General features: G+C 45.5%; 1 protein-coding gene across 1 annotated transcript in view; it reads left to right on the forward strand.

Moving 5' to 3' along the window:
* The window catches only part of BCORL1 (BCL6 corepressor like 1), a 41591-nt gene extending 26616 nt beyond the window's left edge, over positions 1-14975 (forward strand). The window contains exons 8-14 of the mRNA XM_070951725.1: positions 1849-2069; positions 4812-4997; positions 7398-7564; positions 8355-8500; positions 9816-9893; positions 11854-12007; positions 14255-14975. Coding sequence (XP_070807826.1) covers positions 1849-2069; positions 4812-4997; positions 7398-7564; positions 8355-8500; positions 9816-9893; positions 11854-12007; positions 14255-14537 — 1235 coding nt within the window. The 3' untranslated portion in view covers positions 14538-14975. The remainder of the gene's footprint in view (positions 1-1848; positions 2070-4811; positions 4998-7397; positions 7565-8354; positions 8501-9815; positions 9894-11853; positions 12008-14254) is intronic.
* Positions 14976-17896: the final 2921 nt, after the last annotated feature.

Below are 17896 nucleotides of genomic sequence, written 5' to 3' on the forward strand. Positions count from 1 at the left end.
TTTCCTTGATGGGAGCTTCCCTGTTTTCCCAGAATCCTTTGCTTTTGAATCACATGGTCTTTCTTTTTTTTTCCCCCTCTGGCCATTGGTGAATGCAGACATAGAAGTCGGCCCAAGTAAACAGGATGGGTGGCAGGAGATGCTTAATACAAGCAACTTAGAACTAAGAAAAAAATTCCTGACAGTTAGAACAATTAACCAGTGGAACAACTTGCCTGCAGAAGTTGCAAATGCTCCAACACTGGAAGTTTTTAAGAAGATATTGGATAACCATTTGTCTGAAGTGGTGTAGGGTTTCCTGCCTAAGCAGGGGGTTGGACTAGAAGACCTCTAAGGTCCCTTCCAACTCTGTTATTCTATTCTATTCTATTCTATTCTATTCTATTCTATCCTATCCTATCCTATCCTATCCTATCCTATCCTATCCTATCTTCTTTTAAGTTAATAATACAAACCCATTTTCTATCATACAACTAGAAAAGTACAAGGCAAATCCACCAAAAAGAAGAGAGAGCTTTTTTTCCAATCTAAAATGTTTTAGCAGGGCAGGCTGTCTTTTGCTGCAGTCTAGTCTACCCCTTGCCCTTAAAATCATGCTGGCTGAAGAATTCTGGGAGGTGAAGGCCACAAGTCTTAAAAGTTGCCAAGATTGGACATCCCCGTCTTAGATAGTCTGGATTGGATTGAAAGCCGGGTAACTGTGAGGAACTGTAACATAAAAAGGGGTAGAACACCTAGGGGGGAAAAACTCTGCTTGGTAGGAAAAGGGATTGGTGAAACACGTTGAAGTATTTCAAATCAACCAAATGCAGACGTCTGAAATTTAGCCCATGACCCATATGTATGCCATAATTTAACTATTTTTTGAATTGAATTGAATTGAATTGAATTGAATTGAATTGAATTGAATTGAATTGAATTGAATTGAATTGAATTCTTTATTGGCCAAGTGTGACACAAGGAATTTGTCTTCGGTGCATAAGCTCTCAGTGTACATTAAAAAATACATTAATCAAGAATCATAAGATACAACAGTGATAGACAGATAGATAGATAGATAGACAGATAGACAGACAGAAAGATAGATGTTAGATAGAGATAGATAGATAGATAGATAGATAGATAGATAGATAGATAGATGATAGACAGATAGATAGATGATAGATAGATATGATAGATAGATGATAGACATAGATAGGTAGATAGATAGTAGATTAGACAGACAGACAGACAGATAGATAGATAGAAGACAGATTAGATCGATCGATCGATCGATCGATCGATAGATAGATAGATAGATAGATAGATAGATAGATGATAGACAGACATAGATATGATAGATAGATGATAGACAGACATAGATAGGTAGGTAGGTAGATAGATAGATAGTAGACAGACAGACAGATAGATGATAGATAGATAGATAGATAGATAGATAGATAGATAGATAGATAGATAGATGATAGACAGACAGAGAGATAGAGAGATATAGAAATATAGAGATAGATATGAGGGGGAGAGAGAGAGTGAGAGTGAGAGTGAGAGTATACTGTATGTAGGACTGTAGATCACAGCACACAGTTGGGGTTTTCCAAAGATTAAGATTTATTTCACGCCCAAAGTGGGCATCTATTCAAGTCAGCCTCTGAGCCCAAGGAGCAAATTTTGAAAAAAAGGCAGACCGGTGTTTGATCGTTGCTGCTCCCTTCGTTTTCTTGGCCCTCCCTCCCTCTCTCTCTCTCTCTCTCTCTCTATGAGACAAATTTTGGAGGGCAGGATCTTTTCTCCGAGGGCGCCTCTAACCTTTCTCTCTCTCTCTCTCTCTCTCTCTTTGTGGTTTGCCTGCAGATTTCCGGTACAGAAAGCACAAAAGCTCAGCACTGGGCAAAGGCTCTGAGCTCTGCCTGAGGAGCAGGCTCTCTCCATCCCTCCAAGGCCACCTGGACTTCCAGAATGGGTTCCTCCTGGATCACTCCGACGTGGCTCCAATGCAAGAAGGACTGGAGAAACCTTCCGGGAAACGCAAATGCAAAACCAAACACCTGTCGGGCCTCTGCGAAGAGGGGAAGGTAAGGAGAGGGGTCTATGAAGATTCTCCCGGGGTCATCCAGGTCAGGGTTGTCCCAAAGGTGCTCTTTTTTTCCAAAAGGCAGTTGGACTTCGTTTTTCCTTGAAGACGTTTCGCTTATTTATTTATTTATTTTATTTTATTTAACATATTTGTATGCCGCCCGCTCTCCGAGGACTCTGGGCAGCTTACACCAAAGACAGTATACTAAATAGCATATTGCCCCCAACAATCTGGGTCCTCATTTTACCCACCTCGGAAGGATGGAAGGTTGAGTCAACCTTGAGCCGGTGAGATTTGATCCGCTGATCTGCTGAACTAGCGGTCAGCTGAAGTAACTGCAGTACTGCACCCTAACCACTGCCCCACCTCAGCTCATTTTGCAAGAAGTTTCTTTGAGGCACATTGCTGTCAATTGGTTCCCTAAGTTTTTAACTTTTTTTTTTACAATTTGCATATTCATTATTCTTGTACATTCTCTCTTTTGTTTATCTGTAAAAAATTTAACCAATATTTTTGTTTTCTCTTTGTTTATTTTCAAACCTGCAACCGCCCCATATTCTTGTATCTTTGTAATTAATTTAGGCCCCGTTTCCTGTGGGTCTATTTTAGAAAATAAACACCCAAGTCATCGGCAAAAGCCTGTAGCTTATACTTCTCTTTATTAATTTTCATACCCTTTATTTCATTTATCTTGTCGGACATTTCTGGCTAATACCTCTAAAGTCAATATGGAAAGCAGTGGGGAGATAAGGGACAACCTTGCCTTGTGCCTTTTGTTATGTTAAAATTCTCCAGTCATGTCACCATTCATAATCACCTTTGCTGTTTGTCTGTGAAGCTTCTTCGGTTCTGAACTGAACTGATGAGAAGCAAAACGTCTTCAAGGAAAAAACAAAATCCAGTTGCCTTTTGAAAAAAAAGCATCTTTGGGGAAAGGAGAGGTGTTTGGAATGGGATGGTCAGAATGACCAAATTGGGGATTCGGGCGCATTGATGTCATTTCATGGGTACATACATACATACATACATACATACATACATACATACATGTGATATTTTTGTAATTAGGGTTTTTCCTATGTTGATAAAAGATGTTAATTGGCCATGGTGGGATGAAATCTCCAATCATCACTTTCAGGCCTGTCAGACATTTTATGTTGTTTATTCTGAGACTTATGGGAGACTGGAATAAATATAAATAAATAAAGGAATAAATATATATATATTTCAAATATAAATCAAATATATATATATATTTGATTTATATGCCGCCCTTCTCCGGAGACTCAGGGCGGCTTACAGTGCGCTAAGCAATAGCCTTCATCCTTTTGTATATTTATACAAAGTCAGCTTATTGCCCCCACAACTGGGTCCTCAATTTACCTACCTTAGAAAGGATGGAAGGCTGAGTCAACCTTGAGCCTGGCGAGATTCGAACCTGCAGTAATTGCAGGCAGCTGGTCTTAATAACCAGCTTAATAACAGGGTGCCTTAGACCACTGTACTACCAAGGCTCATTTATATTTATTCATTTATATTTCTCTACGGGCGTTCTTCCAAATACTTCAGGTTACTTTACACTTATCAATACAGAATAAAACCATTCCAGAAGAAAGCCAGCTTGGTCTAGTGATTAAGGCCCCAGGCTAAGAAGCGGGAGGCTGTCCCATCGTAGGCAGGAAAGCCAGCTGGGTGACTTTGAGCCAGTCCCTCTTTCTCTCTCTCTCTCAGCCCAGTCCACCTCACAGGGTTGTTGTTGTTGTTGTTGTGGGGGAAAATAGGAGGAAAGTGTGCTGGATATGTTTGCCACTGAGTTATTTGTAAAAAATAATAAAGATGGCATGCAAAGAAAAGAGAGGGAGGGAGGGAAGGAAGAAAGGAAGGACGGAAGAAAGAAAGAAAGAGAAAGAAAGAAAGAAAGGAAGGAAGGAAGGAAGGAAGGAAGGAAGAAGAAAGAAAGAAAGAAAGAAAGAAAGAAGGAAGGAAGGAAGGAAGGAAGGAAGGAAGGAAGGAAGAAAGAAAGAAAGAAAGAAAGAAAGAAAGAAAGAAAGAAGGAAGGAAGGAAGGAAGGAAGGAAGGAAGGAAGGAAGGAAGGAAGGAAGGAAGAAAGAAAGAAAGAAAGAAAGAAAGAAAGAAAGAAAGAAAGAAAGAAAGAAAGAAAGAAAGAAAGAAGAGAAGGAAAGAAAGGGAGGGAGGAAGAGGAAGGAAGGGAGGAAAGGAAAGAATGGAAGGAAGGAAAGAGAAAGAAAAAAAGGAAGGAAAGAAAGAAAGATGGACAGAATGAAGGAAGGAAGGGAAGGAAAAAAGGAAGGGAAGGAAGGAAAGAGAAAGGGACGGAGGAAGAGGAAGGAAGGGAGGAAAGGAAAGAATGGAAGGAAGGAAAGAAAGAAAAAGAAAGGAAGGAAGGAAAGAAAGAAAGAAAGAAAAAGAAAGAAAGAAAGAAGAAATGATATCACAGCAATTAAAAATATTATTAAAGTTATTATTTGCACTTGGGAATTGGTTCCCTGAAACGCAGTGACCACTTAGCAAGGCGAACAAACGGTATCCAGTGCAAACATTGGCATAAATTTATTTCAGGTTCATCATTTATTCTGCCTGGACTATCCAGAAGGGATTGTTGGGCACACAAGGCAACATCCTGCTATTTTCTTTCCCCCCCCCCTCCGTTGAACATAAGCGTCTTTTGACTTCTTTGCCCCTAACCTTGACCAAATCCCATGTCTTTGCGCGCACCCAGGCCAAGTCCCGCTCTCCAAAGAAGTCCCGGGAACCCAGCCCGTTTGGCAAAGTTCGGCAGCACAGCATGGAGAGGACCCCCGAGACCCCCGCAAGTCCACCCGTGCCCCCCGAAGCTCGACGTCTGATCGTGAACAAGAACGCCGGGGAAACGTTGCTGCAGAGAGCGGCCCGGCTTGGGTATAAGGCGAGTACAGTTTTGGGGGTAATGCTATAGAGCAGGGGGGTCGAACTCGATTTCATTGAGGGCCGCATCAGGGTTGTGTTTGACCTCGGTGGGCCGGGGTGGACGTGGCCAGCTCGATGTCACTCGTGTCGGGGGGGGGGGCACCTTTGGTGGCTAAGTGCTAAGGCAGAACTTCCCTCAGACCCTTCCTCACTCTCATTATAATCTTCCTTCCTTCCTTCCTTTTCTTTTTTCCTTTCCTCTTCATTCTCCTTTCTTCTTCATTCCCCTTTCTTCTTCCTTCCTCTCTTTCCTTCTTTTTCCTTCTTTGCTCTCTTCCCACCTTCCCTTCTTTTTCTTTGTCTTTCCTCTTTCCCTTGCTCCTTTCCTGCACCTTCTTGGATGCTCAAATTGCAAGAGGGGAAACGTTTCTCCTTTTGTTTGGTTTTTAGTTTGTTTTGGTAGCCCTCTGCCAACGAAAACGGAGCCCGGGGTCAGGCGTGGGGTGGCTGCGCAAGGCCTCCTGCGCTCCGTTTTTGCTGGCAGAGGGCTGCAGGAGGTCGTCGCGGCCTCCTAACAATGAGGACAATTAACCAGGGGAACAGCTTGCCTTCAGACATCACTGGAGGTTTTTAAGAAGATACTGGACAGTCACTTGTCTGAGAGTGTATAAGTTCTCCTGCTTGAGCAGGGGGCTGGACTAGAAGACCTCCAAGGTCCCTTCCAGCTCTTCTCTACTCTTCTCTACTCTACTGTACTCTACTCTACTCCATAATTCTATTCCATTCCATTCCATTCCACTCCACTACTCTACAATCCTATTCTACTCTACTCTACTCTATGCCATAATTTTATTCTACTCTACTTCATTATTATTCTCCTCTCCTCTCCTCTCCTCTCCTCTCCTCTCCTCTCCTCTCCTCTCCTCTCCTCTCCTCTCCTCTCCTCTCCTCTCCTCTCCCCTCCCCTCCCCTCCCCTTCTCTTCTTTTTTCCATAATTCTACTCCATTCCATTCCATTCCACTCCACTCTACTTTACTCTACTTTACTCTACTCTACTCCATAATCTTATTCTACTCTACTCTACTCTATGCCATAATTCTATTCTATTCTATTCTATTCTATTCTATTCTATTCTATTCTATTCTATTCTATTCTATTTATTCTATTCTATTCTATTCTATTCTACTCTACTCTACTCTACTCTACTCTACTCTACTCTACTCTTCTCCTCTTCTCTCTTCTCTTTTCCATAATTCTATTCCATTCCACTCCACTCTACTTTACTCTACTCCATAATCCTATTCTACTCTACTCTACTCTATGCCATAATTCTATTCTATTCTATTCTATTCTATTCTATTCTATTCTATTCTATTCTATTCTATTCTATTTATTCTATTCTATTCTATTCTATTCTACTCTACTCTACTCTACTCTACTCTACTCTACTCTTCTCCTCTTCTCTCTTCTCTTTTCCATAATTCTATTCCATTCCACTCCACTCTACTTTACTCTACTCCATAATCCTATTCTACTCTACTCTACTCTATGCCATAATTCTATTCTATTCTACCCTACTCCATTATTATTCTCTCCTCTCCTCTCCTCTCCTCTCCTCTCCTCTCCTCTCCTCTCCTCTCCTCTCCTCTCCTCTCCTCTCCTCTCCTCTCCCCTCCCCTCCCCTCCCCTTCCCTTCTCTTCTTTTTTCCATAATTCTACTCCATTCCATTCCATTCCACTCCACTCTACTTTACTCTACTTTACTCTACTCTACTCCATAATCTTATTCTACTCTACTCTACTCTATGCCATAATTCTATTCTATTCTATTCTATTCTATTCTGTTCTATTCTATTCTATTTATTCTATTCTACTCTACTCTACTCTACTCTACTCTACTGTACTCTACTCTACTCTACTCTACTCTTCTCCTCTTCTCTCTTCTCTTTTCCATAATTCTATTCCATTCCACTCCACTCTACTTTACTCTACTCCATAATCCTATTCTACTCTACTCTACTCTATGCCATAATTCTATTCTATTCTACCCTACTCCATTATTATTCTCTCCTCTCCTCTCCTCTCCTCTCCTCTCCTCTCCTCTCCTCTCCTCTCCTCTTCTGTCACGTAATGACTATTTGCAACCTTCCCAGCCAGCTTCCAACAAGCCAAGCCAATCGGGGAAGTGGATTCACTTAATAACCGTGTGATTCGCTTAATAACCGTGCGATTTGCTTAACAACTGCCGTGATTTCATTTCCAGCCACCATTGCAAAAAAAAAAAAAAAAAAAAAAAAGTCATAAAATCAGGTGGGGGTTCCCTTAACCGCCCCCTAGCTTCGCCGTGGAAATTCTCATCCCGATATGCGGGAGTCGAGCACGTCCCTGGACCAACCGCGAGCCAACTCCCTTTTGCAGGACGTGGTGATGTACTGCCTGCAGAAGCCGAACAACGACGTCAACCACCGAGACAATGCCGGGTACACCGCTCTTCACGAGGCCTGCGCTCGGGGCTGGGTAGACATCCTGCAGACATTGCTGGAACACGGGGCCAACGTGAACTGCAGCGCACAAGATGGCACCAGGCAAGTCGGGATCCTCCTGGGGAAGCTGAGGATATGGGGCCATGGGGTGGGGGGGAGAGGGAGATAGATAGATAGAATTCTTTATTGGCCAAGTGTGATTGGACACACAAGGAACTTGTCTTTGGTGCATAGGCTCTCAGTGTACACAAAAAGAAAAGATACGTTGAGGGTAGGAGTTGAAACAGTTTATGTCCAGGATTTGAGGGGTCTGTAGATATTTTCACAGCCCCCTTTTTGACTCGTGCAGTATACAGGTCCTCAATGGAAGGCAGGTTGGTAGCCATTGTTTTTTCTGCAGTTCTACTTATCCGCTGAAGTCTGTGTCTGTCTTATTGGGTTGCAGAGCCAAACCAGACAGTTATGGAGGTGCAGATGACAGACTCAATAATTCCTCTGTAGAACTGAATCAACTGTTTTTTGGGCAGTTTGAGCTTCCTGAGTTGGCCCAGAAAGAACATTCTTTGTTGAGCTTTTTTGATGACGTTTTTGATGTTAGGTGTCCATTTCAGATCTTGAGATATGGTAGAACCTAGAAATTTGAAGGTGTCTACTGTTGATACTGTGTTGTCTAGTATTGTAAGAGATGATAGTATGGGAGGGGTTTCTCCTAAAGTCCCCCACCATTTCTACGGTTTTGAGTGTGTTCAGTTCCAGATTGTTCTGAAATGGTAGCCGGAAGGAACCAAGGAGCCGGTAATACTCTGAGACCTGGAGATGTGCAAAATATTCGGCCTGTTCCAGGAAGTGGAGACGACGAAATTTATTTAAAAGTTTTCTCCCCCACCACCAGGCCTGTCCACGATGCCGTCGCAAATGACAACCTGAAGATTTTGTGGTTGCTCCTCTCCTACGGTGCTGACCCGACCCTGGCCACCTATTCGGGGCAGACGGCCTTGAAGCTGGCCAACAGCGATGTGATGAAGAGCTTCCTGACTGGTAAGTTGCTTCCTCCAAAAAGTCGTTATTGTTAGCTGGTTTTTTTTTATTATTATTTATTTATATGCCGCCCTTCTCTGGAGACTCAGGGCGGCTTACAGTGCGTTAAGCAATAGCCTTCATACTTGTATATTTTATACGAAGTCAGTTTATTGCCCCCACAAACTGGGTCTTCAATTTACCTACCTTAGAAAGGATGGAAGGCTGAGTCAATCTTGAGCCTGGTGAGATTCGAACTTACTTTAATTGCAGACAGCTGGTGTTAAATTACAGTGCTTAGTCTGCAGAGCTATCCAGGCTCCACCATCCTTGGCCCATCCGTCCATTCATCCTCCATAGGGATGGAAAACACACACAACACACTACAATGAAATGGAAAAGTTATTTCAATTTTGTGGGAAGGATTACCGATTCCTAGGAGGAGTGGTACGGTGGCTTAGAGGTGGTGCTCTCGCCCTCAAAATCAGGAGGCTGTGAGTTCGATCCTAGGTAGAGGCAGATATTTCTCTCTCTGGGGACACTGAGAATACGGTATATCTGCTGAACAAAACTCTGCACTGGCAACAGGAAAGGCATCCGGCCATTAAAACACTCCGCTAGCTCCATTCAGTTGCCCGGACTCCACCCCGCCAGGGATTATGGGGTCGTTAAAAGATGATGACGTTGATGATTACCGATTTCTAGGAGATGAACAGCTGGACTCTTGAATTGGCTAGGACATGATGATGATGATGATGATGATGATGATTTAATCTTTAGTGGGATTCACAGCCTTTGAGGCTGGTTAATAGCTCAGCAGCTCGAGTCCTAACCAAGGACCTAGGAACTGTTAAGGTATCGTCGGAGGATGTAAGCTGTTCCGAGTAAGGTGGTTTTTTGTAGAGTCAAAATGTTCAAGTCCGGCAAACTTAGAATTTCTAAATAGCGGGGTAGCCCCTTGGGTATTGCTCCAAGGGCTCCAATTACAATCATTACAATTACAATTACAATTACAATTACAATTACAATTACTATTACTATTACTATTATTATTATTATTATTATTATTATTATTATTATTATTATTTCTCTGAGGAAAGGCTGAGATGGGTTTAAAATGCAAAGTCTGCACGGTGGGTTTTGCAGGAAAGCTCCTTGAGCAAGAAACATAAAATCCAGCAAGGAAGCGACTTGCAAAATTGTGCTGGATTTATCATTCCAGTGTGATTTTAAAAAAAAAAAAAAAAAGATAGTTATTTTAGGGGTCTTTCCCAAAACCCCCGGGATCAAGAGAATCCACCTAAGCTTGCTTCTTCCTGGGTGCCCTTTCTTGTAGATCATCTCTTGGACCTGCAGGGACGACCTGATGGGGATCCCCAGACCGCCTGGGATTTTTACAGCAGCTCGGTACTAGGTGAGTAGAGAAGCCGGCCCCTCTGCCTGCTTGACCCCAGGGCCAACACAAGCCACTGCAGTCTGTGTTAATTTCCTCCTACCCCTGAGTGTCGGGAGATGACAACAATGATGGGCTTCCTAATTGAGGAGCCTCTGGAAGAGAAAACGCTTATTTACTCAGCTACCCACACACACACACACACACACACACACACACAAAGTAAGGCCTTGAAAACTGTACTTGACAATAATAATCTTGGTCTTGGATGGATGCGGTGGTTTGATTTGGGTTTTGTGGTTGCACACATGCCCAGTTAACAAGTACAACTTTCACCACTGCCTCCTTTCCTTTTTCCTTTCCTTCTTTCCTCTCCTTTCCTCTTTCTTCTCCTTTCCCCTTTCCTTTCCTTTCCCTCTTCTCCTCTCCTCTCCTTCCTTTCCTTTCTCCTTTCCTTTTTCCCTTTCCTCTCCTTTCCCCTTTCCTTCTCCTCGCCTCTCCTTCCTTTCCTTTTCCCTTTCCCCTTTCCTTTCTTTTCTCTTTCCTTTCCTCTCCTTCCTCTCCTTTCCCCTTTCCATTCCTTCCCTTTCTTTTCTCTTTCCTTTCCTTGCCTCTCCTTCTTTTCCTTTCTCCTTTCCTTTCCTTATCTCTTTCTTCTCCTATCCCCTTTCCTTTCTTTTCGCCTTTCCTTTCCTTTCCTCTCCTTCTTTTCCTTTCTCCTTTCCTTTCCTTATCTCTTTCCTCTCCTTTCCCCTTTCCTTTCCTTCCTTTCCGCCTTTCCTTTCCTCTCCTTCTTTTCCTTTCTCTTTTCCTTTCCTTATCTCTTTCCTCTCCTTTCCTTTTTCCCCTTTTCCCTTTCCTTCTCTTTCCCCTTTCCTTTCTCCTTCCCTTCCCTTTCCCTCCTTCTCCTCTCCTCTCCTGGTCTTCTACGTGCAGAATTCACTGTCCTGCAGAAACACAGACGGGGCACTTGTGCAAAATGTCTCTTCCTTCAGTTTGTTGAGCTTTTTTTTTCTCTTCCCCTGCGTCCCCCATTTACCGATGTTGTTGCTAGTTTTGCCAGTCGAGTTAAGAGACTAAGCTATTCCTCAAGTCCCCTTCCCACCACTATCACAGGGGAAAAAAGAAGCGGTATTGCTTGTCCATCCTGCAGCCAGAAGAATTAGGGGAATGAGTCGCTTTTTCTTTTAAGCCGGCTTCAAAGCAACCGCGAGGCTGTAATTTGGGGGCTCTGCCTCCTGCCGGTGCTCTTGCAGACCTCGCTTCTGTCTTCTCCGTCTGCTTGTTCCTTCTCCGGATGCGCAGCTTCTGCCACAGCCACAAATAAGTCGTTAATGGGCCAGACACACAGACCAGGGACATCTGCCGGCAGCTCCTTCCTTCCTTCCTTCCTTCCTTCCTTCCTTCCTTCCTTCCTTCCTTCCTTCCTTCATTTTGTCAAACATGTATAACAGATTTAAGTATAAACTTGATTATGAATACAAGAAATGGATACGAATAAATGGGGACAGTAGGACAGGGACGGAAGGCACGCTGATGCGCCTATGCATGCCCCTTACAGACCTCTTGAGGAATGGGGTGAGGTCCATGGTAGACAGTCTAAGATTGAAGCTATAGGGATTTGAGGATGTACAACAGAGTCAGGTAGTGCCTTCCAGGCATTGACCACTCTGTTGCTGAAGTCGTATTTTCTGCAATCGAGTTTGGAGCGGTTTACCTTGAGTCTGTATCTATTATTTGCTCGTGTATTGTTGCGGTTGAAGCTGAAGTAGTCATTGACAGGAAGGACGTTGTAGCAGACAATTTTGTGTACTACGCTTAGGTCAGACGGAAGGCGGCGTAGTTCTAGGTTGTCCAAGCCCAAATTTTCAAGCCTGGTGGCATAAGGGATTCTGTTGCGAGCAGAGGAGTAGAGGACTCTTCTCGTGAACTCGCTCAATTGTATTATTCATCTTCCCTCCCTTGTCGGCATCTTTTTCAGAGACGAAAGAAGAGATCAGCTGCGACCTCCTGCTCGACCCTCCTGGGGGCTCTGATCAGGACGAGGAGGAGCGGGACTCGGACGACTTAATGTTTGAGTTCTCGGAGAAGCCGCTGCTTCCTTGCTACAACCTGCAAGTTTCCGTCTCCCGAGGGTAAGTCTCCGGGGTAAGAATGTGGACACACACAGACACACACTCGGCTGGTTTGAAGGCAGAGACGCCATGTGGGGGCAAGGAGAAGACGACAATCCCGGAAACAAAGGGGAGCCGTCGAGAGCATCTTTGGGGAAGGCTTTCCCCTATGCGAGATCCCCATCCCCCACCCCTTTCCTCTGATTTCTGAGCTTGGGCGGAGCCGGTGGGGGCTTGCCAGCTGTTCTGGAAGGGGAAGGGCATCCGGGCAACCCCGCTGTGCCAAATGACAGGCTTGGCAAAAGCCTGAAGCAAAAGAGTGGGATTTATTGGGGGGTGAGTGGGCGAGAGAGGCCCATTCTACAGATCGAAGGAAAATGGTACGGCAATTTCCAAAGGATTTTAGCGGGGCTTGGGGGATCAGGCAGGGACGGTGAATCTGTAGCCAGTTCCAAATCCCTTAGTTTTATGGTGTTACCACAACCCAGGTATATATATATATTGAACCTTGCAGCCCCCCGTTCATTTAACCCAGAGATCTCCAAACTTGGTGACTTTTAGACTTGTGGACTTCTACTAATACTACTAAAAATTTTCAACTGCACAGAAATGAATAGGCTCACCTTGGAACTCAAGGATAAAAGCAAAACTTTGTCCTATAAAATCTGGGCAAAATTCTATGAATGGTTAGATAAAGGGAGGATAGCCGAGACAAATGTATAGTGTTAGACTAGAATTATATACATTTATTATAGATAAATTTGTATGTGAATTGTATAGATAGGTATATGTAGGTATAGATATGTATAATTGTATAGGAATAAGGTATAAATGATTAGTATTATACTATGTTTAAATAACGTATAAGGTGTAAGGAATATATTATTATATCATCATTAGTATATTTTGTATTAAAAGTGTTGGAAGATGCTTGAGACCAGTGATGTCATATCTATGTCCAATGTTTTTAATTTTGAATTACTAATAAAGAAACTTTAAAAAAAAAAAAAGACTTGTGGACTTCAACTCCCAGAATTCCCCCGCCAGCATGGGAATTCTGGGAGTTGAAGTCCACAAGTCTTAAAAGTCGCCAAGTTTGAGGAACCCTGATTTAACCTGCCAGATACATTTAATTTCCACAATCTTCCAGTCGGCATCACGGAGCACCCAATTAATAAGAAAGCTAAGCCAAATCTGGGAACAGGCGGCCTCACCTCACCCAACAAACGCAGTTTTGAAGGTTACAGCAGGGGGGGACAACCCCGGGCTGCGGCCTACTACCGGGCCACGGAGTATTCGGAATTGAGCCCCGTGAATAGCTGGCTGGAGCACGTGCACAGCTCAGCTTCCGTGAGCGGCAGGCTAGAGGGCACTCATGTGCATGTGCACCGGCCTGGTCCCTCACGCGGCTCAGTTCCCCCCCTCTTCCCCCCCCCCAGCCAGGCTGGTCCCCGCCATTTCCTCTGGTTAGGGAGACAAAGCTGGAAATCAGGTAATACAACAAGAGGAGCCCCATCTTGCTCCACCACCCCAAAATAATAAGACCTCCCGAAAATAAGGCCAAGCGCTTATTTTGGGGTTCAAATATATAAGCCATTTTATACCAAGTTTATATTTTGCTGATAAATAGAAAAACACTTAATCTTTCCCTTGGCTCAAGCTGATGAAGGGAGGAGAATTTGGCTCAGTGTGGTGGCTCAGAAGGTTAATTCAACTACCTAACATGCAGGAAGTCCAAGTTCGAATCCAAGTAAGGGTATGGCTAGCTGATGAAAGCTAAAAAGCTTGAAATAGATCTATACTAGTCTCCCTTTATTTCTTTATCAGCAAAATAGTTTCTAGGCTTTTTTTCTGGCAGCCAGCAAAGCACTCTGCTGCTCATTGGGAGACTTAGTCTGGGTCTAAGAAAAAGCCTAAAAACTAGTGAATTGTGATTTCACTGAACAAGGGCTGCATAAAAATCTTGGTTTACGTAGGAAGAATCTGGCTAAAGAGAAATACACATAAAGCCTACAAAAAGGAAAAACACACACACACACACACACACACACGTATGTATGTATGTATGTATGTATGTATGTATATCAAATTTATATTTTGCTATATATAGGTATATCATAAATTAATAAAATTGTTATAAATGTTTTAAAAAAATACTTTAAAAAGGAAAGAAATCCTTGGGGAGATTCTGGAACAAAATAGCACAGCAGGCCTCAGGTTTTCCTGGGCTCTCCTGACCTCCATATGTTCCTTTTGTCTCCCGGCCAGGCCCTGCAACTGGTTTCTCTTCTCGGACGTCCTCAAGCGCCTGAAACTCTCATCCCGCATCTTTCAAGCTCGCTTCCCGCACTTTGAGGTGACGACTCTGCCCAGAGCGGAGTTCCAGCACCAGATCTCGCTCAGCCAGGTCTTGGCTCCGGAAGAAATCCAGGAATACGTGTGTCCCCCGGCGACTCCGGGCGCCGTAGAGACGGTAGAGCTGGTCCGTTACCAGCCGGAGCTGGTCCGGTTGCTGGGCTCTGAAGTGGCGTTCGAAGCGTGGAGTAGCTGACGGGGGACTATCACCCACCCACCCCCCTGACAGGCCAGCCGGAGAAGGCCCTCCCCATCTCCCACCACCCGTCGGACTGCACCCGGAGGCAATAATGGACCAATGAGGCGGCCTTCTCTAGGCCAAAGGGGATGGGGTGCTACCCACAGACCTTCTATTGACCGGCGGCAGCTGGTCGCTTCTCCTCCCATTTGAAGGGGTGGGGGAGGTGGAGGGGAGAAGGCCAGAAGCTGCCTCCTCCCTCTCGCCCTCTTCTCCCCCTCCTCCCCGTCCCCCGGACTCGAAGTCTGCTGCCCCTCCCCTCCTTCTTGCAGGCCTTGGTGGGTTTTGGAGTGGAACGCATCTTTCCTTTCCCCCCCCTCCTCACTTTTAAACCCTGTCCCAAGTTCTTCCAGGGTATTTATTTAATTAGTATTTAATTTGTGGTGTTCCTTTTGAGTGGGGTGAGGGGGGGGAAGGGAGGGGGCAGGGGAAGGGGGATTTTCTGCTAGGTCTGTATCACTGTGATTCTTGGGAAGAGTTGAGTTGCAGGAGGGGGAAGGAGGAGGGGGTGTTTTCCTGGAGCCCGCCCCCCCTCCCCTCAAATCCCGGCTGGACCAGACTGATGCTGCTTTCCCCTCCCTTGGGATTTCATGAAAGGTGAGGAGGGGGGGGTTGCCCCGCAGCGTTCCTTCTTTCGTTTGGAGGGACATCCAGATGATTTTGGGTTGGGGGTCGGGCGGAAGGATGATTTCCTCTTTGGCTCCCCCCCACCCCTCCCCGCCCTTTTCCATAAAGTGGTCTCATCTCTGCTGTTTTGGAGAGACGGATGGGGACTGAATTGGTATGGAGCCAAAGGAGTTTCAGTATTCTGATCTAACTTTTTTTTTTTTTCATAAATCTCCTCCCTCCTATTTTTGGGGCCTTTTTTTTTTTTTTTTTTTTTGGTTTTTTGTTTTTTTTTTTTTAAAAATATCTCCCTTGGTTCCATCGGTGGTTTGGGTGGCCAGGCCGCCATCTTCAACCAGGCAGTGGAGCAGCAGCCCAGCTTGGCGGGGGGGCAGGAAAAGGGGCGACGAGAGGCATAGATCAGGGTCTCCAACCTTGGCAACTTTAAGCCTGGAGGACTTCAATTCCCAGAATTCCTCAGCCAGCAAAGCTGGCTGAGGAATTCTGGGAGTTGAAGTCCGCCAGGCTTAAAGTTGCCAAGGTTGGAGACCCCTGACGTAGATGGTACAGTTTTAATGTACAGGTGCTAACCAAGGACTGGGCAGTCCCATTTTACCGGCTCTTCCCCTGTAACGGGATGGGGGTGTCGGGATGCTTTTTTATTCTTTTGTGTTTGCGGTCCACCTCCCCTCCCCCCCCGCCCCTCCCTCCCAGTTGGCGGAAGCTACGTTTCCTTCTGCTTCTCTCTTCCCACCCACCCCACCTCATCCTCTCCTCTTTTTTCCAAAGGAGGCTGGCTGCCTCTTCGACACCCCCCCCACTCCCCTTCCTCCCTAATAAGCAAACCCATTCTGTTTTTAACCTCCCCCCCGCCCACTTTCTTCCTCCCCCCCACACACTTTCTTTCTCATGTCGAGGCTTCGGCCTTTGGGTGTTTATTCTGGCTGCTGGTTCCACCCTTTCCCCCCCCCCTCTTGATTTGTTTTATTCTTGAACAAGGCTTTGGTGTCAAAAAACACTTCTGTACAGAAAAACCTGCATCAGGGCCCCTGTCTCCCGTGTCTCATTTCTGGGCCCCGGGAGGTGGTCTTGACATGGAAAGTTGGGTGGTGGGAGAACGTGGCATGGCGGCTTCTTTTGGGGCAGGCGGAGGGGGGGAAAGGACGGGCGTGCTGCACAGGGATTCGGAAGGCAGAGAGAGGATGGGGACTGGGATCCCCTCCCCTGGGGAACGGCAGCCCCTCCGTAGCTTTATCCTGAGCACGGAGAGAATCAGGAAGCGCTGTTCTTTCCTTGATCAAAATTCAGCCTCCTTTCTCTCTGCACGCTGGTGTCAAACCCATCTGAGCTGTCGGGTGGGGTGGGGGGAGAAATGGGGGCGGGGAAACGAGCAGCTTCTTTGCAGGGACCGTGTTGAATTTTGCTCAGTTTCACAAACAGAGACGTGTGGAAGGGGGAAAATAAGTCGAAGGCAGCACAAAAAGTTGATCGAGGAAACGGGTACCGATCCACGTGCTTCCAGTTTTGTTTTGTTTTCTCAGGCTGCCTAAAGCTATCTCCCCGGTCGGGGCAGGGGTGAAATCCAGCAGGTTCTGGAGAACCGGTAGCGGAAATTTTGAGTAGTTTGGAGAACCGGCAAATACCACCTCTGGCTGGCCCCAGTGTGGGGTGGGAATGGAGATTTTGCAATATCCTTCCCCCAGAGGTGGGGAGGGAATGGGGATTTTGCAGTATCCTTCCCCTGGAGTGGGGTGGGAATGGAGATTTTGCAATATCCTTCCCCCAGGAGTGGGGTGGGAATGGAGATTTTGCATTTTGAAGCAACGCCAGAGCAGCCTCGGCTATGGATGTGCCAGTTTTTTAAAAGAGACACAACCCCCCCACCCCCATCCCCGAGACCCTTTGCGTTTCTAAGAATGCAAACATGCCAGTCAGTCGAATTTACAAGGGTCCTGGCTATTTTTAAAATGTAAATGCAGAAGGAGCCTCGGACAGACGAGAGAACTTCACTCCATTAAAACATTTGACAAAAAAAGGCGGGGGGGGGGGGGGAATTGTTTCCAGCCCGATCAGCCTGTGCAAATGGGGATATACTCAGCAGGAAATCACAGAAGGCGCTCCAGCCTAGCTTACTCCCTTCTCAGCATATCAAAGGGTTTCTCCAAAGACATCCCCCAACCTTGGCATGTTTGTGGACTTCAATGCCCAGAATTCCTCTGCCAGCAGCATGGCTGAGGAATTCCGGGAGTTGAAATCCACAAAGTCTTCAAAGTTGCCAACTCAAGAGACTCCTGTCCGAGGCCAGAGGGAAGAAAGTTGCCCTCGCGATGGTAAGTTACTTAAGATGCTTTTTTTCCAAGAGGCAGCTGTACTTTCTGGTTTTTCTTTGAAGCCGTTTGAAGAAGCTTCTTCGGCTCTTTCAGCCAAGCTTCTTGGATGAGAAGTGAAAATGTCTTTGAAGAAAAAGTCCAGTTCAGTGGTGAAATCTGAACCGGTTTGCTACCGGTTCGCTGGCCACGCATGCGCATTGCGTGCCAAACCCATGGAAAAAGGCTTCAGAAGGTAAGTATAACAGCGAAGGGGGGGGGGAGAAACAGCGGTGCCACGCAATTTAGATTCACTAGAAAGCAGGATTTCCTGTTTTCTAGCAATTTTAAATAGGACGGCACAGCTGATCCGCTGATCGTTGGAAATACCAGTTCGGAGCAACC

This window comes from Pituophis catenifer, unplaced genomic scaffold (assembly GCF_029215685.1).
Source record: "Pituophis catenifer annectens isolate HBS135680 unplaced genomic scaffold, rPitCat1.0.hap2 SCAF_11, whole genome shotgun sequence".
NCBI lineage: Eukaryota > Metazoa > Chordata > Lepidosauria > Squamata > Colubridae > Pituophis > Pituophis catenifer.